The sequence below is a fragment of the Vicia villosa genome, unplaced genomic scaffold (genome assembly GCF_029867415.1).
Source record: "Vicia villosa cultivar HV-30 ecotype Madison, WI unplaced genomic scaffold, Vvil1.0 ctg.000577F_1_1, whole genome shotgun sequence".
Taxonomy (NCBI): Eukaryota; Viridiplantae; Streptophyta; class Magnoliopsida; order Fabales; family Fabaceae; genus Vicia; species Vicia villosa.
This window is the reverse complement of record NW_026705263.1, coordinates 488,360-512,580: the sequence shown is the minus strand read 5'-3', so window position 1 is coordinate 512,580 and position 24,221 is coordinate 488,360. Positions and strand designations below refer to the sequence as shown.

The following is a 24,221-nucleotide window of genomic DNA, read 5'->3' as shown; positions in this document are numbered from 1 at the left end:
CAAGTAAAGTCGGAACAGGATTTCCAATCAGAAAGATCTTTATGGCATTGATATCAACAAAGTTGTCGACATTGGGAAACAGAACCAACCCATAGATGAGCAAGGCTAGTATGGCTTCAAAAGCTATCATGCTACCAGTTTCGATGAAATCAAAGGCTTTCTTTATCAGGAAGTGTGAGGTTAAACCCGGGAGGTTTCCTTTGGTAGTCCAATTACTCTCTACTTCAGACTTTTTCATGTGGATACTTGCTGCAACGACGTGTGACTTAGGAATGGCTTCCAAACCATTGAAGGGTATTTTGTCAGACACAGGAATACCTAAAAGATTGGCATATTCTTCCAAGGTCGGTACCAACTGGTAGTCTGGAAAGGTAAAACAACGGTAGACGGGATCATAGAACTGAACCAGAGTTTTGAGAAGTCCTTCATCAACATGAGTGTTCAGGATAGGCAAAAGCTTTCCATAACTTTTCCTAAAATTAGAAGGATCTTGTACAGAAGATGCTAACTCTATCAGTCTTTCTACATCAGGCGTTTTGAAACCGTACTTTTTGGTATACCTTTTTTCCATAACTTAATCCTATAATGTTTGCAAAGAAAATTCTCTAATTTTTTTTTGGAAAAATCATGTTTTTATGGAAAAAGATTGGTTTTTTAATGAATGTATGAATGCATGGATGCGTGGATGCCACATATTCAAACATGGTGAAACAAACATGGTAACGCAAACAGGGTAACGCGAACATGGTAACGCATACATGGTAACACAAACATGGTAACACAAACATGGTAACGCATAGGTTCAAAGGTCCAAAGTCACGAGCATGAGGTCAGAGAACCAAAAAATGGGATAGTTCTAGTTAATCACCTGCACAACATGTTCTACTGATACGTCAGAGTCTACATTTTTCTTTCGGATATTACCGGCTTTCCACAATTAAACTCATGAGCCAGTAATATTCTCAAGAAAAACTCGTCTGAGTGTGGTTCTCCGCATGACAACTAATCCAAGTCTTCACCTGAATAGTTTCTGCACCACAACCTAATAAGGCCAGGATGGGTTGGGGTTCTACGGTCTCTCAGCTTCTACAGTTCAATGAAAGTAATAATGTCTTCGCTACGAAACATGCTAAACATATATTACCAACAAGGAACCTCCACTGAGCGGAAGGATTCTCACGTGCGCCTGCACATGACTATACCCTCCACCTAATTCTTATGTGTACTTAATCCGGGTTAGGATTTGTCCATAATGTATCACTTGTAACAGAACCACACAAGTAACAGAACTAAAGAACCACACATATAACAAAAAATGAAATGAAAAATAAAGCAAATAGAATTAACCCTTCCTTTGGAAACAATAAAAAGATGGTCCCCAGTGGAGTCGCCATTTTTCTGTCGCGGGCGAAAAATCGTTTTGTTCCTCTTTTTGTGGGATGAGACACCTGATGCCTTCTTTGGGCTCGAGTGCTCATAAAAAATGATTTTTCTTTGTACCGACCAAACTTTTTATTATTTCCAAAGGAGGAAAAGGAAAAAAGCTGCAATAACCTAAAAGTGGGGGGAGAGATCTTGGGTAAGAGGGTTGGTTATACGAAGGGAAGGTATTAGCACCCAACGTATCTATAGTACTCTATAGGTTTCTTTGCTTTGTTTTTCATTCCATGTTATTGAGAGGTTCTTGTGAAATAGGTGGGACCTAAGGTGTTTGTTTGATTATGCTCGCAAAGATCATCGCGATCCTCTGCATACATATCCCTTAGAGGGAATCAGAGCATCTGTAGCTCGGGGTCTACGGGTGCTAAGGTTTGAATGTTTTTTTTTGTTTTGTTTTGCTCGCCAAGGATCGACCTTGTGCCTACGTATTCTCAAAGGGATGTTGAGAAAGTCAGAGCAATCGTAGTTCCCACTTATGCTAGTGGAAGCAAAGGATAAGAGACAAATGTCGTCTAAATGCTAGATGTATCTAATCTATATCATCACATACATCTGTTTGATTTTTGTTTGTTTAACCAGCCTTGTGGCAAAAACTTTCAATGAAGTCAGCCTTGTGACAAAAAGTTTTGATTAATCAGCCAGCCTCGTGGCAAAAGTTTCAATGAAGTCAGCCTTGTGACAAAAACTTTGATTAATCATCCAGTACGGTGGTAAAACAGTTTGATTGATCAGCCAGCCTTGTGGCAAAAAAGTTTGATTGATTAGCCAGCCTTGTGGCAAAAAAGTTTGATTGATTAGCCAGCCTTGTGGCAAAAAAGTTTGATTGATTAATTGTTTGTGATGATATATAAGAGATACTCCTAGCATAGAGATGAAAAATGTCTAATCTCCTAGGGTATTTGGTTTTGGATATTGGGGGATGCTTATAAGAAGCCCGTGGGTCCTTGTACGAAGCCCAAGAGGAGGCTATCCGAGGGTCCTTGCATTGTAAGCCCAAGAGGAGGCTATGGGATGGACAATCCAGGGTCCTTGCATTGTAAGCCCAAGAGGAGGCTATGGGAGGGTCACTCGTTTGTACAAAGCCCAAGGGGAGGCATGGTATAGTTGGTTTGAGCTCTTAGAGCGATTTCACCGGGAAACCATACTCTATGTCCTAACCTAAACTAGGGAGGTTCTTTGCACGAAGCCCAATAGGAGGCTATGGGGAACCTAGTGTTGTACTAAGTTGAACAAGCACACATATCACACATATGAACAAGTACGAACAAATATGCACAAGTACATGAACAAATATGAACAGTTATATGAACATATATGAACAAGTATGAACAAGCACATATATATATGACAAGGTGTGTGTATATAATGGAGTTTATGAAGGAAATATACCTGTAAGCATGCTCCATTTGTATACATAGGGGCTCGGGACTCATACTCGGGGAGAGGTCCACTTGAGTTTATTCAAAGCTATCTAAACAGGTATTTACAAAGGGCTTGGGACTTATACCTACATGGAGGCCCGTGGTTTTTTTGGGAAGATTTAAAGAAACCTTCATTTTTGGTTTGTTATTCAAAGTTAAAAAACAAAATGATCGAGGTATGTAAAAAAGTGTATGTACAAAAAGGTGTATGTACAAAAAGGCGTACAATGAAATACCTAATTTCATGTACTGGAATGGGTATGTACAAAAGGGGCTTGGGACTTATACCTACATGGAGGCCCATGTTTTATTTACAAAACATGGTTGATCGTTTTATTTACAGACGCGAGGTTTGTTGTTTTGAAAACAGTTTGAAAAGTATTGTTTTGAAAGAGTTTTCTGTACAAAGAAAAACTGTATAAAAGAAAAAAGAGTGGGTCTTATACTCTCTAATATTCGAGAGGCCCCTGTTTTATTTTCATAAAACAGGGTGGATGGTTTTGAAAAAAAGATGTGAGATTTATTGTTTTAAAAACTGTTTGGAAGTAATTTGGAAAAAAGTTTTCTGTTTAAAAAACTGTACAAAGAAAAAGAAAAGGGACTTATACTCTCTAATATTCGAGAGGCCCCACATCGTTTTGAAAATCAATTGATCAATTAAAAAGATTTAATCAAATAGCTTCAAAAAGAAATGGTTTATCGTTTTTGAAAAGAATCGCGATTGCTCGTTTTAAAATGGTTTGAATTTTGAAAGGAGTCAAATTAATCAAGATAATCAAAAAGGTTATCCTCAATTAATACTTAGATGATTAGGGTTTGCTCCAAAAATATTTACAAGTGATTAAGTTTGAAAAATCAAGTGAAAAACAATATTTAAAAGTATTAAAAACATTTAAAACATGTCATTTTAAACTCAATTAAAAATATATTAAATGAATCTTTTTTTGTGATTTTTTTTTAATATTATCAAAATATGTATATTAAATAAAGAGTGTAAAAAAAAATGAAGTGAAAATAATGAATTTTGATTGGTTAAATTAATTGGTGAAGTGTGTTAAAAAATGAAAGAAAATAGGTTGCAAAAAAAATGTTTTGGTCCCTAAGGGTGTTGAACCCGTGACCTCTCTCTCATCAGCCAAAACATGGACCAACTGAGCTGCGCGCGCAGCTTGTTAATGATACACGCTCATTTAAATATATTTAAAAACAAGTATTTGAAATTCCTGAACAGAAAATGGCGCCAAGAACACATCCTCAATTTGATTTTGAAATTTCTGAAAACTGAACCAAATTGATCAAGTGAAGGGTCTATCTCACTCGTTTTTTCACAAGGATCATGATGGTGGTCTTTAATTTCATTTATTTTCACTCTAAGATCATTAATTTTCTGATGAACACGAAGAACCCTAATTCCCTAATTCAATCTGAAATCGTGTGTGTGCATGATAAGTTGCAATTGATTGAGGGTTAATGATCCATACATATGCAGAAACAAGATGGCATGGCAGTTTTTCATTTATGATGCATGTATGATAGAGTTTGAAGTTCAAGAGAGCTTACCTTAAAAATGTCAAAACTGGAAATCGAATTCTGCAAATGAGGGATTCCAGATGTTGTTTCTTGATCTGAACACCTTCAGTGGACCTTATGGAACATGTTTGAAGTCTTGGAATGAACTGAAAACCTCTTGATCAGTTTGTGGCACCCGATCTGCAGAGCTATGGTGTGAGGATCGAATTTGATGATTTTGGTGTTTCAGATCATGGATGATGATTGGGATAGTTCATACATGGTACATGGATGGTGTTTGGATGATTAGTTTGGACAGATATGGTCTTGAATGGATTTTGGCATGATAAGGCTTAGATTATGCATATTTGAGAAGTGAGGTAGTGATTTTGAGTTTGAGATGTTTTTGGAGTGTGTGAGTGGATCAAACACATCCCATATGATGTTTGTGGTTTGTGGGAAGCATCACTTTGGCCATAACTTCAAGGGTTTGGAGGTTGAGTTTTGTACCTCTTAGAAACTTAAGAAACTTGCATTCTAAGAAAGAAAGAGAAAGCCTATAATTTATGAGACTTTGGTGTGTTTTTGAATGGAGTTTGGACCTCTATTTATAGGCCAAAGAGTCTGAACTCAGAGCTTTGCAACTTGATCAAAGTTTGATGATTTGACTTAAGAGATAAAAAGGAATCTTTTACATTTAATGCAAAATGGTTAAAGTGACCAAACCATGGTTAAAACTCAAACTTCTTATCCTCTTCCATTCTGATCTCAAATCAGAGAAAATATCTTCAATTATTGCCTCTTTGCATCATTGCTTGGATTATAGGTCATGTAGTCTTGAAACTTAGTGAAAAATGGTGAAAATTCAAGTGAAAATGATCACTAAATGCATAATTCAAAACCATAGCTACACTCCATATTTTTTCATGCTCTTGGACATTTTGGAAAGCTCATGTTGCATACTTCAAAACCCTAGTTGAAAGTTTCTTCAAGACCTTTAAGGAAATGAGTGAAAAAGATCCATGAACTTTGAGAAAAATGAAGTTTTAAGTGAAGTTTTCAAAAAGTACCAACTTTGAAGCTCCATATCTCTTAAATGGTTGATCTTATGGAAAAAAATTATATGTGTCAAAGTTGTTTATTGGATCAAAATCTACAACTTTCATGTTGGAAGTTTTTTTCAGTTTGTAGGTGAAATTTTGAGTTATTCCCTTCCAAAGTTTGGAAAAAACCATGAAAAACACTTAGAAATTTTTCTAAGTATGGAAAGTCAAACTTTTGACTTTTTGATTCTTGATTGATTTTCTTGATTTTTCTTGATCAAATGACTTCATATATCATATATTGATGATTTAAAACTTCAAAAGTCATGGTTGACCAAAATTCCCCAAAAGTCAATGGTGATTCTGTACAGTTGACTTTTTCAGACGAATCGCGTTTCTGGAGTTTTCAAATGAAACAGGCTATCCTCACCAAATGAGTGGTATGAATGGATCATATTGAAGCATTAGAGGATATTGAGCCATGGTTTGAGTTGTAGCATCATTTCCTGATTAAAAAGTCAGTTGTTCAGTGAATTAGGTCAAAAACCCTAATTGTCGACCAGATGAAATTGATGACTGTAGGTCTTGAATTGAGATGCAATTTCCATGGGATATTGTCATAGGGATTATTTGAGGATGATTGAAACCTTTGATTGACTTCCTGGGGATTTTTAGGGTTTCCCAAATGTGATCCCTGATTTCAGTCCCTGATAGTTCAAAACCCTAATCTGATGATTTGAAATTTCACTGTTGATCAATCCTTGTGTAGGAGATGTTATGAGCCAATGGATTAGGTCAAAATGATTCACTTGGGGTCTTGAGGTCATGTCCCAAGCCATTAGGTCAAATTCTGAGCAAAAGTCAGGAGTGTGCTGCCTTCAGTCAAAACCCTAATTCAGTCGATTCAAAGCTGTTGAGTTTGTTGAAGTGAATCTCTGAGGACCAAATGTTGATTGTTGATAAAGATGGTTCATTTGAGATGAAGGGATAACAAAACCCTAATTGATTGTTACTTGTACTGATGAGTGATTTCCTGATCAAATCCTGCTGAGTCACAAGTAACAAACACAGGCTATGCAATTTGTTAGAGATGCAAATGATGCATATGCAATGATATGAGGTGGTATCTTAGGTCAAAAATTGGGGTATGACACCCATTACGTATTAATTTGTTCCAAAAGGATGTTAAGCATGCCGATTCTTCTTCGTCATCTGAATCGGAGGGGAGCATGGAAGACTTCATCTGTTCTTCCAGCGAAGAAGGGGAGATTTTACCTGCTAGTAAGGGCCTTGCTCCTTCTACTGGAAGAGACTCTTTTTTCGAGAACAGCAAGAAGGTCGTAGTGGAGGTTCAGGGGGCTGATGTTGACGTGTCAAAAAGGAAAGTGGCAGTAGTGGTTAAGGAGGCAAATTGTAACATATCCTTTGATTCAGCCATAAAGTGTGTCAGGGACATTAATTTCAAAGGTAATGTCAAAGGGGGGGTCAAGGAGTCTATGCCACCTTTAGAGGAGATAGACAAGGACTTTTCGGTGGACACGTTTTTCAAAAACGAGGTTCAGGTGAAGAGTTGTACCTTGGGTAAAGATGCTGTGAACAATTTTTCTTTGGGCATTTATAAGGCCAAGAAGGTGGGTTTGGTTAAGGACCTTAGTGGGCCTAAGGTGTTCAAGAAGTCGAGGCCCAAAAAACGTTCTTTGTTGGAAGTGGATATTGGGCCTTCAACTATTTCGGGCGGTTCTTCAGGCCCTATTTTGTCCTTGAAGAAGGGAAATGTGGGGAGGACATCTTTTTTCTCTGAGTCTTCTATTCCTTCCCCTGAGAGTTATCAAAGCGTGAACAATAGTTTTTCCGCGGGCGCAATCTTGTGCTGCGATCAGGTATCGGATCAGGATATAGCTACAGGCAACAACCGATTCAGGAATCATCTTGAATCAAATGTTGGAGAGAAACTGATGGGCATTATTTCTAACATTGGTGTAACATCTGGTGTCGGGGAGATCGATTACAGAAAGAAGATTTCGGATTTGGAAGATGGCAACAGAAAGAACAGGGAAGGGAAAAAGGAGTCAATCAAGTTGGGATCATGATAATAGGGTCTCTTAACATCAGGCGTGGAGGCAGCAAGATCAAGAGGAAGAGAATTAGCCAGATCATCGCTAGCGGCAAGGCAGATATTTTTTTGATTCAAGAATCTAAGTTAGAAGTGGTAGACCAAGGCATCATCCTGAGTCTTTGGCCAAGAGAGAAGGTGGGGTGGTCTTTTTCAGGTTCAGAAGGTGCTTCAGGAGGGTTAATCATTATTTGGAGGGAAGAGGCTTGCGAAGTGCTCGCGAGTTTTAAGGGCACCAGTTTTTTAGGGATTAAAGCTCTCAGAAATGGGAAGATTTGTTATGTCGTGAATGTTTATTCTCCTTGCTCTATCCAGCTCAAAAGGAGGTTATGGAGGGACCTAATTCATCTTAGATCGAAATTCTGCGACGGAGATTGGTGTGTAGGGGGAGACTTCAACGCGGTGACTAACGACAAGGAGAGGGTCGGTTCAGTTCTGTATAACAGAAGTAGAGAGATGAGGGAATTTGCGGCTTTTATTTTGGGGACTGGTTTGATCGATATTCAATGCAAAGGAAAGCAATTTAGTTGGTTCAGCGGAGACGGAAGATCGATGAGCAGAATTGACAGGTTCCTTCTTTCGAATTCCCTAATTTCTGAATGGGGGGTTACTGGGCAATTTATTGACAAGAGGGACATTTCTGATCACTGCCCGATTTGGTTATCGATCGATTCTCAGGACTGGGGCCCCAAACCTTTTCGTGTTAAGGATTTGTGGTTCGAGAATGCCTCTTTTTTGCCTTTTGTGGAACAGGAATGGAAAAATTGCTTGGTGGAGGGGAGGAGTGACTTTGTCCTGAAGGAGAAACTCAGATTGATCAAGATCCGGCTTCGCAAATGGGACAGGGAGGTTTTCAATAAGGTTGATTTAGATATTGAGGACGGTGTAGATGCAATCAACGAGTCTGACTTGTTGCTGGAAAGCTGTTCTGAGAGTTTGGCTAAAGAGGTGGTTATGAGGAGGAGCGAGGCCATCAGCGAAGTGTGGAAGAAGATGAGGTTAAAAGAAAATCTGCTTGTGCAGAAGTGCAGATTGGACTGGGGCAGATTCGGTGACTTGAATTCCAGATACTTTCACAACAGCTTGAAAGAGAGATATAGAAGGAATCATCTAGGTCCAATCTCCGTGGAGGGTGCTGTGTTGGATAAGGTAGAAGACATCAAAGAGGAAGTTACGGGTTATTTTGCTAACTTATATGCTGAGAATGATCTTAACCGTCCCACTCTTTCTGGTATTTGTTTCAAGTCGTTGTCGTCTGAGGAAAGGGATTCGCTGGAGGCTCCTTTCACTGAACCTGAAATTAGGGACGCTGTTTGGGCTTGTGAGGGATCCAAGAGCCCAGGGCCCGATGGATTCAACCTCTTTTTCATCAAGAATTGTTGGAGCTTTATTAAAGTCGAGTTCATCCGGATGTTTACGGACTTCCATTCTACAGGGGTTCTTTCGAAGGCTATCATGTCATCTTTCATCACGTTAATTCCGAAGAAAAACATCCCTCTGTCTCTCGGTGATTACAGGCCCATATGTCTTGTAGGGTGCATCTACAAAGTGATGGCTAAGCTGCTTGCAGGCAGATTGAAAAGGGTTTTGGGTTCCATTGTGTCTCATTCTCAGAGCGCCTTTGTGCCTGGGAGGCAGCTTTTAGATGGGGTTCTTATTGCCAACGAGGTCTTGGATTATGCCAAGAAATCTAATCAAAGTTGTTTGCTTTTCAAAGTCGATTTTGAAAAGGCGTATGATAGAGTCAGTTGGGAGTACCTTAGATTCGTCATGAAGAGGATGGGTTTCGGAAATCGTTGGATGAGTTGGATGAGCGCTATGGTGTTTTCTAGCTCTATGTCCGTTTTGGTTAACGGTAGTGCCACTCTTGAATTTAAGGTGGGTAGGGGTCTCCGCCAAGGCGATCCTTTATCGCCCTTCTTGTTTGTTCTCGCAGCTGAGGGGCTTAACGGTATCGTGAAGAAAGCTTGTGCAGTCGGGGAGTTTAAGGGCCTTAAGGTGGGAAGCGATTGTGAATTTAGCATTCTTCAGTTTGCCGACGACACCTTGTTACTCGGACCTGCTTCTTGGAAACAGATATGGGCGTTAAAACCTATGCTGAGAGCTTTTGAAGTAGCTTCGGGTTTAGCTGTGAACTACAACAAATGTCGTTTGATAGGTATCAATCTTTTTGATCGCTTTTTGGAAGTTGCTGCTTGTTTTCTGTCTTGCAGTATTGAGGAAAGCCCCTTCATTTTTCTCGGGATCTCGATTGGTTGTAATCCGGGGTTGTGTGCAACCTGGACTCCTCTGTTGCGGAAGTTGAAAGCTAAGCTAGGCAATTGGAAAAACAGGTTTCTAAGCCTTGGGGGCAGGATTACTCTACTTAAATCTGTTCTCTCTAGCATTTCCATTTTCCAGCTATCCTTTTACCGGGCTCCTAAGAAGATCTATAGGGATATTCAGCGCATTCAATCTAGTTTTTTATGGGGAGAAAAGGAAGGCAAGAGAAAAGTCCATTGGGTGGGGTGGGAGAGGATTTGCAAATCTTTAGAAAATGGCGGGTTGGGGGTGAAGAAAACAGAGGTTTTCAACACTTCTCTTTTACTAAAGTGGGTGTGGAGAATAATGAAGGGTGAAAACGCTTTGTGGATTAATTTGTTGGAAGCTAAGTACGTTAATATTCGTTGGGCCATTTTTGCAGGTACCGCTGCCAGAGCGTCTCGGCTAAATTCGGCTTGGTGGAACTGTATCCTTAAGCTTGAATCTTCGCTGCCGACGTCGGTTTTGGCTGGTAATGTCAGGTACGTCCTTGGTGATGGTGAAATTATTCTGTTTTGGGACTCTGTTTGGATAGGGGATACCAGCCTTAAAGTGGAGTTTCCCGTTCTTTATACTGCTAGTAAGATGAAGAAGGCGAAGGTGAGTGACATGGGGCAGTGGACCGATTTTGGTTGGGCCTGGGGTGATCTGGGATTAGAGAGCCAGCAGTTGGATGGTGAGATGGGAGCGCTGCAGCGGCAGCTTCACTTCCGCCTTGGTTCTGTTACGCCGGTTATCGGTTGTTCCGATAGGATTATATGGAATATTGATATGGAAAAGGGTTTCTCTACTAAATCCTGTTACGACTTCTTGATTAGCAGCGGCACACCGGAGTGGGAGGAGGAAGGAAAATCTAATTCCTTTTCGGTTTTATGGAGTAAGGATATTCCTTACACTGTCAGAGCTTTCATTTGGAGATGCTTCCTCAACAGAGCACCTTCTAAAGATTTACTCCTTTCTCGCGGTATCGCTCTTCCTAATGCTGATTACAATTGCGTTTTCTGTTCGGATAATCTCGAATCTTTAAGTCACCTTATGTTTCTTTGTCCCGTGTCGGCTGTGATTTGGAAAAATTTGGCGGAATGGGTCGGTTTGAATCTGGACTCCGTTCCTTGCTTTTGGAGGAGCTTCTTGTCTTGGGGCAATGCTGTTAGGAGATGTGGTATCAGTAGAAGAAAGGCGGGAATCGTGTGGGCAGCGGTTGTTTGGGGAATTTGGAAGTCGAGAAACGACATTATTTTTAAGGGAGGTAACTGCAATATTAATGACATTTCGTGGGACATTAAGCTGTCGGCTTGGAAGTGGTTGTCGATCGGTAAAATTGCGAACACCAAGTGTAATTTCTATGAATTTAGTAGGAATCCCCTCTTTTATTTTAAGTAGATGCTACTTGGTTCGTAATTTTCCGTTGTGTTTTGTTTGTGCTTCAGCTGTTTGTAAGCGGGCTTTGAGTACCCCTAGTACTCCTTTTTAGTGAATCCCTTGCTTATAAAAAAAAAACAAAGACTAATTCATGATATGGAGTGGAGTTAATAGAAAAAATTGAAAGTTTAGTGTTTAAATGAAGATAATAGAGGGGAGGGTTTAGAATTCGGTTTGCGAAAGAGAAAGAAGAAGAAACGGGGGTTTGCTGCCTTTTTTGTTTGAATCTTTGTGTTTAGTTATTCTCTCAAAGAAAATTTAGAACTGTCCTCACCATTTATTTCTGAACACTTAAGTCATTCCTTACAAATTATTTTATTTAAAATATTTGAATTTTATCAACTATGTATATAATTTAATTAATAATATTACTATTATTTATATTTGGGTGTTTCTTATGTTTCAATCTCGTATGATAGATTCTAGAAGCATGCTAAACACATAAGAAATGCAAGAAATCAATTATAAAAATAATTAAATATATAAGAAATAAAACAATATGTTTAAGTTTTGAAAAAATCATTTTTTTTAGTTTATCACCACCGGTATAGTCCGGTTTTGGATCAGTTCTAACATTAAGTGGTTCCAGCTCCCTCCCAATTGTAGCTACGAGTGATCGAACTGTGATCTTCACTACTAAATTCAGCGTCAATCATCCTTTAACCAACTAACGATTAGTAAAACAATATTTCTTATTGTGTTTGTTGGAGTTGGATAGTTCACAAAAGAATTTATTTACAATAAGCATGAGTATTTATTTTTGGGAATAAATTCAACATTATTACTCCAACAAGGTATAGTTTTCTTGATCATAACCATAATCATAATGTGGAGAAGGAGCATAAAAGATGCCACCCCATTGAGGGAAGTAGATTAAGGTAACAGGAAGAGTACATAGTATCATCATTAAGCCCATTAGTGATATGCTCGTCTGCTTTGATAAGTTGTCGCCTGAGAATAGCAGCATTTGAGTTACAACAGCTCCTATTGTTCCACCACTCCCTGTCATTCCCGATATTACCCCTAGTGAACTACAAATTTCAATGCATACAAACAATTATATTATATATAACTCTAGTAGTATTAATTTTTTTTTTTTTTTTTGACAGAGCTCTCTAGTAGTATTAATTAAATGTGTAAATATTGACATTATTCAAGATCACCATAAACAATTATCACATACAAATATATTCAAAAATCAAAAGCAATTATCATATATAATATACGTCAATGTTAGTTAAATTATAATGGTTCTTACAATTTTATTTACCAATTATACTAAGACATGTCAATGAATTCTAAGATTTTACTCGATGATTCTCGAAAATCTAAAAAAAATATAGAATTTGACTCTCCAATAAAATCTCAAGAGACATCAATTTGGAAAAAAAATACTTTTAAAATAAGGAATCAGGGTACTATAATTTGAGCGTCTCTTAAAAAGTATAATTTATTCATTAAAATTTAATATTTTTTTATATGCATCAATTTGAGATAAGTAAGAAGCAAAACAATTTATAAGATAACATTGCTAAAATTAGGGGTGGCAAAACGGGCCGTGGTCCGCCCGTGCATCCGTCAAAAATTAACGGGTTGAATTGAGATTTTGGGTTCACCGTTTACCATAACCTGTCCTATCAGAATCCACCGCCCGTCAAAATTCGTTCCGCCAAAGTCCATTGTCCGCCAAAACCCGTCTCGCCTATTTGTTAAGTGAGTCTCCGTCAATTTTTTTAATTAATTATATTCATTTTAATTTTTAATAGTTTTAATTTATATATTTATTTGTAAATATATGTATTATTTTTTAAGTAAAATTTGTTTAAAATATACTTTTATAAAAAATTGTTTTGAAAAATAAGTGAAAAATTTAATTTAAAAGTAAAAGAAACATATTAATATATTAAAAAAATGAAAAAATATATAAATTAAAAATAGGCGGGAAAGTCTGTCGTCCGCCAATCCGCCATCTTGGCGGAACGGGCATGATTTTTATGTCATTTCACTTGACAGACTTGCTCGTCCTGCTCGTTTTTTGGCGGGCTTTAGGCGGGACGGAACGGACGACCAGTTTTGCCACTCCGGGCTAAAACAACGTTCCGGTCATGCAATATTTTGAGATATGTGTTGGAAAGAAACAATATCCTCTTTATTAGGAAGGTAATAAATGTGAGGGAGGTGGGTTGACAATGTTTTAAAGGGATAATAGTTATTTTGTCCTGGCCATATGGGCGAGGTTTAAAAAATTTCCCTGTAAAAAAAAAATGGATTCGCCCCCTAACATATGAAGATTCTCCTATTTTGCCCCTTCAAGAAATCCAATCATCAGAATTATTAACGTGTCAACTTTTTTCTTAATTTTTTTTATTAATTATTCAGAATTATTGACGTGACAACTTTTTTTTATTATTTTTTTTAATGATATGGTTGGCTTAGGTGACATTTTTATTATTTTTTATTTATTTTTATAAGACTTGCCAAGAACCTAGTGTTGTATGGGAGAAGCAAGCACATTAACACAAAGTTTCACTATCTGAGGAATCAAGTTCAAAATGGAGTGCTAGAAGTTGTGCACTATATCACCCATATGCAATTCGCAGATGTGCTGACTAAAGTCGTCAATATTGAACACTTCATCAATTTGAGGAATAAAATTGGTGTTATTGAATTTTAGCTCTAAATATGAATTAAGGGATGATATTGAAGTGTAATTGCACATTCAGTATTTGTAGTTAGTTTGTTTTAGACCATGTGTTGGGCTTTAGTTAGTTGGCCCAATATGGGTTTAGTATAGCTTTATGTGTGTGTGTATAAGTCTAAAGTTTTACATTAAATCTCAACCATTAATAGGAATGAATGAAATGATATTTTTTCTTTAAAAGAATTTGTTGGTGCTTTTATTGGCTGATTGGCATCTATGTTTGGCTAAAACATAATAGCAGGGAAACATAATACAATGTATAATCTTGCAAATATAAAAGAACAAAACAGGTACAAGCAAGATATATGGAATGTCATGACTTCAACCATGACATCGTGCCTGCAGAACTGGAATGAAGATTCAGTTTGATTCTCAACAGATACAGAATATTCAGTGAATATTATGTAATTCTATGTGGCGCAAATTTAAAGGTCAAAAGAATCAAGTCAGAATATTGAAGAATCAGATTAGAAGATTGAAGATTCAGCAGTTTCTAATTTAGGAGATAAATTAGGAAACTCGTGATTAAAAGACCTTGATTGTAGCAGAAGATTTCTACAGATTTGTAACAGCAAAGAGTGCTGCGATTTGTAAGCCCAAGTCCAATTGGGAATAGGTTATAAATAGAAACCTTTGTAACCTAGTTTGATATAGAAAACCGGATTTAGAAAAGATGTAGTCATTAGGGTTTCTATAGGTAGACCACCCAGGTTGTGGGATGGCTGCCATGTCCTTATCGAAACCTGTAGGTAAGAGAAGTGATTGTTCTCACTCAAAACCTGTATGTAAGAGTTGAGTATTGTGTTGTTGATTGAAGCTGTGAAGCAAGATCAAGTTATTGTTCATTGTTAATTGTGTAAATAGTTGTTGCAGGGTTGTAACAGTTAGGTATCACTAGGGAGTGAGCAGAGGTTCTCTTGTCTTAGATGGATGTCTGAGATAAAGGTTGAATTGGGTAGTGACTAGGTAAACCAGAGGTTGTTTACATAAAATAGTACTACTGATAGTGAAATCTTCTTCCTGGCTTGGTAGCCCCCAGAGTAGGTAGTTAAACCGAACTGGGTTGACAATTAACTGTGTTATTTATCTTCTGCATTGTATTGTTTGTTCAGCCGTGGATGTTGTAACATCGTGTATAACATCAGGTTCAGGGTTGATAGCTGGTCCTTTACAGAACCAATAAAGTTTACAATCTGGTTATGTTGACGGAACATATATGATCCCAGTTCTCATTGACTCCTTCTTAGGGGTAATTAAAAATGGGGGATCTTTCTGTTTTGCCTCTACTACGTTAATAACAGATCAGACGTCTTGACATCGTGAATGACATCCTGAGCCTGTCATACCAGAATTTTTCAGAATTGACAACCTTTTAGTGAGAGAATTACATTATATTTTTTAATTTTTTAATTTAATTTTATATAACAGTATGATTCATTTCAATAAACGATTGAGATTTGGTGCAAGAATTTTATATTTATATTTAGTGTAAATGAATCTTGACTCATATATACATATAATATATTTATTATATGATAAATCATATTTTAACCTATATTTTATTAATATATAATAAAAAAAATTATATTATTATATTACTATTTTATTATTTCATATTTAATACACACTTAATAGTGATATGATAAAATAAATATTAAATTTTAATAAATTAAATATTAATTATTAATTTTTTATGTTTTAAATTTTTTGTTAATTTTTTTTATTTGTATCATATTAAATTTTATTGAAATAAATCAATAACTTTTTTTTATTATATACTATTGATTTCTAACTCAACTTAAATTTAAAATAATTTTTTTTGTCAAATACTAAATTGTAGTGTTTTAGAAATTGGACCAAATCGGTCGGTCGAACTTGTTGTACTGGGATTTGGAGATGTTATCAATATGATCTAATTTTTGAATCGGGTAAATGCTTGCTTCTTTCTCTGATAAAACAATGCATTTTGATAAATTTTTTTACAAATAAAATTAAAATATAAATATATTTTATTTAAAACTTGTTTGAAACAATTTTTCCAATTTAAAATTAAATTTAATAGGCATTGTATTTATTTTATTATTCAGTTTATATTACAATTAAACTTTGTTAACATTTTATTGAATTTATACTATTTTGTTGTGTGTGATAAATATGTTTAAAATTTTAATTTAAATAATAAACTTTGTAAAATTATGATATTTTAAAATTTCAAAATTATTTTAGACGCCATAATTTTTTTAGAGACATGGTCATTTAATTCAATTGGTTTAATAACTTTATTATAGAAATTAATTTATTCAACTAAATTATTTGATTTAATTCAATTTTATCATGTAGTTCGATCAGTGATCTAGTAGTTTGACCAATAAATCATCGATCTAATATTTTTATTTGATTTGATAACCAGACTGATCTTTAAAACATTACTAAATTGAAATATAATATAATATTTTTATCAAATATTAAACATTTCTTTCAATATTTTTATTCTTGAAACATGGCCAATTAGCTGCCTTTTATAGACATCTTCGTTCAATGAACAACGACATCATTCTATGTCATAGGTCAGGGTGTTTATGGGTGCGGATCGACCCACGAACCCGTTAATCCAAAACAAACCAATATATAACTTACCTGAATCCATTTATTTACGGGTATATCTAACCCAACCCGCAACAACTCATATAGTTTTGGTTAGGGTATCGGATTTGAGTTTGCAACTCGCGGGTCCATTGTCCCAACCCATTGATGTTACATTAGAAATTTCTTATTTATTATTATTATTTTAAATAAAAATATAAAATTATTATCTCAGTACGTACTAACCATATTTTTTTCAAAAATGCTTTATTTTCCACCAATAATACTACTAAATCAATGAATTTACATAATTCTAAGACTAAATGTTGTTTCTTATTTTCTTTTGTATCATTTCCAACTTATGTATTTTATGAAAATAATGTGTCTTGTGGAATTTTATACTATTATCTAGTGTTATGTTATGTTAATGAATATTATTATATATTATATGATGTACTTCATCCATTTTGTGTGTTAGAAATGAGTATAAATGTATTGAATCGTGTTACAATATTTTTAAATTAAAAAAACTATTATTTTTTAATTTGAAACACAGCCCATGAACTCAACTCAATCTAACCCATAAATGAACAGGTCGGTTCAGATTGGTTTTGATGATGAAATTGCGGGTTATACGACAGACCAAACCCATTGAAATTTGAACTGATTGAATAACAGATTAGGTCAAATCCAGTACAATCCAATTCAACCCATATATATCCCTATAGTCATAGGCTACCTTTTATACATGGGACTATTTATTTGGTGAGAAAGTTTGGCTATGCTATTTGATGCCAACATAAAACACCATTCCAACTGGGATTAGATATTTTTTATTTATTTATTTGATAACTATTAAACTTATAATTAAATTATTGTTAATAATTCTTTTTAACAAGAAACTATTAATAGTTATTTTAAAAAAACATACATAGATGTTGGAATTTTTTTTTTGAATAACCATTTTTTTTTAAAAATTTCAAAAATAACAAATATTTTAAAATAATTACAAAAATAGCCACTTTTTAAAAAAAAAAAAAAAAAAACACGTCGCCAGGGGGTGGCGACAACACCTATTATCCATTGACGTCGCCAATGGGCCTGACGACTATGTACAAAAACTAAGTGTTGTCGCCACCCCCCGGCGACAACACCTCCCCTTTATTTTTTTTCAATTTTTTTATATTATTTTTTTTACCTGCATGCAGTGGTCCCGATCGCCTCCTTGGGTGGCGACAACACTTAATTGTGTGCAAATCTTTGCCTATATATAGCAGCCCATTATGCAATCAAGAATCATTATTTTCTTCTCCAATTTTTCCATTTTCACTTCACATTATTGATCATGTCTCGCATAAGGCCGGAGTCATGGCAACGAACATCATCCATCCGTCCTGTGCCGGCACCGAAATACAAAAGATGTTATGGCCATGTTATTTTTTCTCCGATCAAACCCCCTATGGCGCTTACGTTTTGGAACATCCGTACCTTTAACAACCTGAAGCGGACTCTGATGTCACAGTTAGAAGGGGAGTACAGTCCCGGGGAAGAAATCAAAAGGATCCAGAGGCTTAGAACAAGGGTGTCGCTTATCACCGGAGAGACGATCCGTTGGTGGGTTGATGTGAAAATCGACCTTGATACTGAACAAATAATGGATGGATCAGATGACATTGTTTTAACCGCTGTAATTTCCAAGATTTTAATTGTTTGTTGTGTTGTTGTTTTAGTCATTGTGTTGTCTTTTCAAATGTTACCTTTAGGTTAAATTTGATTTCTAGTCCTAGTTTATGTTGTTTGCCATGTGTGTTGTAACTCATTTGATTAAGCAAAATAAAAGTCCATTTCATTGATAAAATAAATTACAAATATCATTGAACCTAAAAACTATGTTGTAGAGCTAGATCCACGATTGGGACATTTGTTCTTATTATGTCCTACCTCACGACATATATTACACTTCCTCTGCATTTTTTCAGTGGCGTCCATTTCGGTTCTAATACGCTTACTGTTTGGTCGACCGCTTTTATTCCGACGCATTAAATCATTGTGCCAAACTGTTTCCTCCTCGTACACAGGCCAATATGCCTCCATCGCTACCACCGGAAAGTAATTGTCGTATACGTTGAGCAACGTTGATACCTTGTAAATTTCTGATACCAATGATAATGCATCAAAGTGAGTATGTGAACATGCTGCAATAACATGGGAGCAAGGCATGCGATAGGCTTGAAATTGGCCACAGTCGCACCAACGATCTGGGATTGAGACACGATATTGTTGTCGTGGCAGCCCCTGGTTGTGATCAATTGTTTCTTTGACACTGAAGGTGTGGCCATGACGGTCGAACTCTGTCACTCGATGAGTGTTCCCCTTGGCAGATTCTTGTTGTACATATTTCATGCAGACATCGCAGTATACCTGTTGTGTTTGTAACACTGAATTCCACCACTTACCTCTTGTGGCGAATAAAGTTGCCATCTGAAAATACGTTGCACTAACCAAAGCAGTTACAGGTAGGTTTCGTATGCCTTTGAAAACCCCGTTCGTTGATTTCACAAGATTTGTAGTCATGTGGCCCCACCTAGCCCCATCATCGTATGACCTAGTCCATCTCGCTCTGTCAATGCTGTCAATCCACCTCCCCGCATCTGGATTTGACAACGCTATTTCACTGCGGTAGTATTGAAATCCAGGTTGGTTTAAGGCATACCCCGCGTTCACCAAATGGTTCTTCAAAAATTTATCTTTGATCTCTCACATAAAATTTTGTGCGATATGCCTAATACAATAGATATGCTTAGACGGGGGGTCGTGCCAACCATTTGTCGGATTGTTGTATGCGCTGTCAATAGAAGCGTGCCTGTCCGAAATCAAACAAAGATTAAATTGTGGAGCAACTCTAGCTCGGAGATTCTTCAGAAAGAAACTCCAAGCAGCAACTGTTTCTCCTTCTACCAGAGCAAATGCTATTGGAAAAATATTGCTATTTCCATCTTGCGCGACCGCCATCAGCAATGTTCCTTTGTATTTCCGATACAACCAGGTTCCATCAATTTGAATAATCGACTTGCAAAAACCAAATCCAATGATGCATGGTCGAAACGCCCAGAAAAGTCTATGGAAGATTCCATTACCTTCGAGAGGGTTTCCGTCTTGGGATTGTGCCGGCAGTGTCTCCAATATAGTAACAGTCCCAGGTAAATACAATTGATGTGTAGCCAGGTAGCGAGGAAGTTGTTGGTAGGATTCCTCCTAGTTACCGTAGACTATTTCAATTGCCTTCTGCTTCGCTAACCAAGCCTTTCTGTACGACGGTCTATATTTGAATACAGAAACGCAATGGGAAATAATCGTCTTCACCTTCAGTGATGGGTCAGCTTCGACGAGAGGTATGATGGTATGACATATCATGTCATGACTTAGTTTCCGATAATCTTGCGCCATATTTGTGTTGACGTAACCACAACCAATGTATTTTAACCAACCCGAATCCACCACCAACTTTCAAAGACCAAACTTCGAGGTCGCACCCACTAGGAGAAATTTCAACCCACCAAGACAAAGCTTTGAAGACGTCGCGGGCACCCGCCTTTCCTATAGCGGGAATTCTAGAGCTTGAGGACGGCTCACAGATTTTGTAGACCCGGAATGCATTGAGGGGTCGTCGACTCAAACACAAGAGGAACCAAATAGAGGGGGCGTCGCAGGAATAGGGGAACACTACCAACTCGTGACCCTTCTACACGAGTTATCAGACAACCTGAGTGGGGATCGTACCATGGTCCACGCGGTCAATAGAAATTTTATTATTATCATTAATGTATTTTGTACTTTTTTTAATTTTAATGTACTTTTTTTATTATGATTAATGGTTAATGTATTTGGTACTTGTTTATTTATTTATATTATTTTTCCAAACTAAAAAAATAGTTAAAAATAATAGGTAAAATAAATTATATAAAAAAATTGAAAAAAAAATATGGGAGGTGTTGTCGCTAGGGGGTGGCGACAACACCTGTTTTTTGCATGCATTCGCCAATGGACCTGGTGACATCAATAGAATTTAAGTGTTGTCGCCACCCCCAACTTGCCTATTTAACTTAATACTATAACAAAATTTTAGAAAATTAACATTATTTTAAAAGTCATGTTTATTTAAGAATATTATATAAAAAAATAAAAACAATTATATAAAAAATATTTGTTAAAGTAATAAATATGTAAAAAGAATATTTCTTTTGCTTCTAGAAGCAATACCATAAAAATGTTTATTATTCTTATTTTAATAGAATATAATTTATTCGGACTTGTTTACTACTTGTTGAAACTAAACCTATACTCTTTCCGTTCTAAATTATAAACAAATTTTATTTTTTAGAGTTTATTAAATAAATAATATATCTTATTTATAGATCAATTATTTAATAAATTTAAAAAAAATTCTATTTATTATTCATTAAATTTGAACATCGGTTCATGTTCCAATTTAATTATTAAAATATAAATTTTATTAGACATCCAAATATTCTTTTCAAATTAGACATTCATATATATATTTCTTAAATATAAATTCTATTAGACGTTTATATATTGTCTAATCATTATTTGTTTTGTATTTTTTTTTTTTTCATAAAAATAGAGTATCTTCTACGTATAATTGTTAATACTGATTGTTCGAGTTAAATAGGACCGCAATAAATAACAAAGTCTTTTTTAAAAAAAATTATCACTGTGCATGCTCAAATCAAAATCAAATCCATGACCTTAGATTAAATTGGTAGTTTTTTACCATCTCATTTAAAGGCTCTCGATATCATTAACTATTTTATTTGCTAAATACACGGAATTGTTGGAGATGATCCAATTCCTTAATACACTCATGAATTCATTGAAAAGTGAGTCGTAAAAGACAAATAATTCTAGGTTGTGAATCCTAAAAGAAATTACACGCTCAATATATTTTTCTTCAGAAATATCGAACTACCTCTTTAATGCTTAACTAGATATTTTATGCAGCAACAAACTCATTCATTCTTGACCTCACAATCACAATATAATATTTTTATAATTAAAAAATCACTATATAAGTTGAATTAAATAATAATAAGATTTATGTTATGACAACAATTATCCAAAAATAATAATATTTAGAAAGAAAGTCTTTTTTGACATAGACAGAAAGCCTTTATTGATAATGCACTTTATATTTAAAAATTTACCCTATTAACTAAAAAATGAATGAATTAAATGTGTATATTTAGCATATAATTGAGAGAGCCTAAAAAGCAATTAATAGCAATAGTATATGAGATTGATAACTCAAGATATAGAGAAAATGAGTGAAGTTTAAAACTGAACTAACCTTTTAGAAACAAAGGGAACCACACCAAACGTGAGGCCAGAAGCAGCTTGAACAAAAACAGAGAAACAACACATGATAACAATAGAACTCCACAAGGAGTCAAGTCGTCCAAGCATCACACAAAGCAAACCCGCCACCGTTTGAACAATCCACAAACCCCACAATCTCCCTCTCATACCAAACCTCTTCCCCATTTTGTCTGAAACCAACCCTCCCATTGGTCTTGAAAACAAATTCGTTATCCCAAAACATGCTGCAATCATTCCTGCTGTTTCTAGGTTCACCCCAAAGCTGTCATAAAAATATTGCGCTATTATGTTATCTGTTGTCATTTCAACCCCAAACGAGAATCCATATAGTAACCCCAGTATCCATCCTCTGTAATCCCTTAACCCACCAAATATCACTTTCAATGTATTCTCCTTTGATTCTGATGGAATTTTGTTTGTCTCATGGCCGAATGCTAAAACTAACACACCTGTAACTGTTTGGAAAACAGCTGGAACTATAAATGATACCCGCCAAGCGGTGGAGGATGGGAGAAACGTGACGAGAGAGGAGTAAATTAAAGGCATCACAAGTTGAGTGACGCCGGAACCGGTGTTTGCCCAGCCAGCAGAGAAAGCGTTGGCTGACCCAACAACTGATTCGTCAAACATAGAGCTCATCCAGAACTGATTTGCGACGAAATTGGCGAGAGAGAAGCCCACGAGGAAACGAACGGCGATGAATTCGCCGGGAGTAGAGGCAATGGAGGTGAGGAGGATGATGGGAGCGGTTATGAGAGAAAGAATACCCGAGGCTCTACGGGGACCCACGAGGTCGCAGATTGGGCCCATGAGTAGGCGGGAGAGGATGGAGCCCGCGAAAGAAGCGGAACCTGCTCTGCCTATGTCGCCGGCTGTGAGGTTGAGGTCGTGGCGGATGATTGGGAGGAGAGGAGGGATGGAGAAGGTGGTGAAGAAACAGGAGAAGAGGTTGAACCATGATAGGTGAAATGTACGCATATGAGGTGTTACCGCGGATGAGAATGGTCGAAACTCGGTTGCTTTCTCGTGGCTCATGGGATGCTGTTTTTCCATGGTGGATGACTAGATTCTCTTTTCTTTCTTTGTTTTGTTGATTGAAATAAATTAACAGTTTGTATTACATGTATGTAAGGAATTGAGCACGACAAAACTATAGAGTTTCACCCAACCCCTGATAGTGATATGGGAGATGTCCATATTTCTACATATGGAATGCTTTTCAGTATAAACCAGTATTGTGGAATTTTTGCAAGATTTTCTCTCAAGAATATCAATAATGTGAATGGAGTTTGTCTTCGTGTCATAATGAGTCCACTTTTTTAATTCATTAAATAAATTTTTTATTTTTAAAATAGAATTTAAGATATTTTTGACAATTTTATTGTACTCAAATAGTTTTATTAGACCCTGAGAGAAGGTTTGCGATTACACAATGTCAGCCAATTGCTTAAGGATTAGGTGGGCTCGCAACCCGCTGTAAGAGACAATCCATAATAAGAAAGAAATCGTCCAATAATCTAGCGATAGATAGCCCTATTGGCATTGGTCTTTTTGAGGCGACTCATTCACTTACCATTGGTCTTTTCCGTTCTCAACCCAGAGTTGATGTTTATCTCTTATACAACCCAGAGTTGACTTCCCTTTATTCTTCAACCCAGAGTTGACTTCCCTTTATTCTTCAACCCAGAGTTGATGTTTATTTCATTTCTAACCCAGAGTTAACTTGTTCAACCCAGAGTTGATACATTCTTCCTCAGTGGAGTTGACATCATTTTTTCCCCAGTGGATCCTACCTCTCACCAGGCAAATTTTCAGGTTCTCTTGGTATTTAATCTTCTTCTACCTCGAATGCTCGAAAGACTGATGCCAATCTCACCTTCAGGTTTAAGACGATTAAATAGGGGCAGCTGTTGCACCCCAAAATTTGCCCTCCTAATTTCACTTCTAGCTGGCTTAAGTTTTGCATAAATTTGCATCATTCATTAGGTCATCTGACACCTCATGCATCATTAACAAATAAATCTTACATTGGGATCAAGGATCTGAAAAATTGGGACTTCTACTTCATTCAAGCTTGATTTCTTTAGTTCTTCTTTGAGTATTGAACTATGGAAGTGGGGTTTTGAAGTATGGACACTATCTATTTCTTCTCTACTAAGCTACATGGGTATTCTTCATCCAAACTCATCAAGAACAAGGATTAGGGTTTATTTCCCTACAAGGTCAAAGATTGGGTTCCTTATTATTAAGTCATCATGAGAAAAGAATTGAAAATGTTCATATGAGTTGACTCT

The 24,221-nt window shown here is 36.3% G+C and overlaps 1 protein-coding gene across 1 annotated transcript; it reads right to left on the bottom strand.

Annotated features, from left to right (window-relative positions):
• Window positions 1–11,895: 11,895 nt before the first annotated feature.
• On the bottom strand, window positions 11,896–23,172 carry LOC131629529 (high affinity nitrate transporter 2.7-like). Its single transcript, XM_058900311.1, has 2 exons — window positions 21,899–23,172; window positions 11,896–12,280 (listed from the first exon to the last, which is right to left on the bottom strand). Exons 1-2 carry the CDS (start codon window positions 22,978–22,980, stop codon window positions 12,031–12,033), a joined length of 1,332 nt encoding a protein of 443 aa, XP_058756294.1. The 5' UTR covers window positions 22,981–23,172; the 3' UTR covers window positions 11,896–12,030.
• Window positions 23,173–24,221: the final 1,049 nt, after the last annotated feature.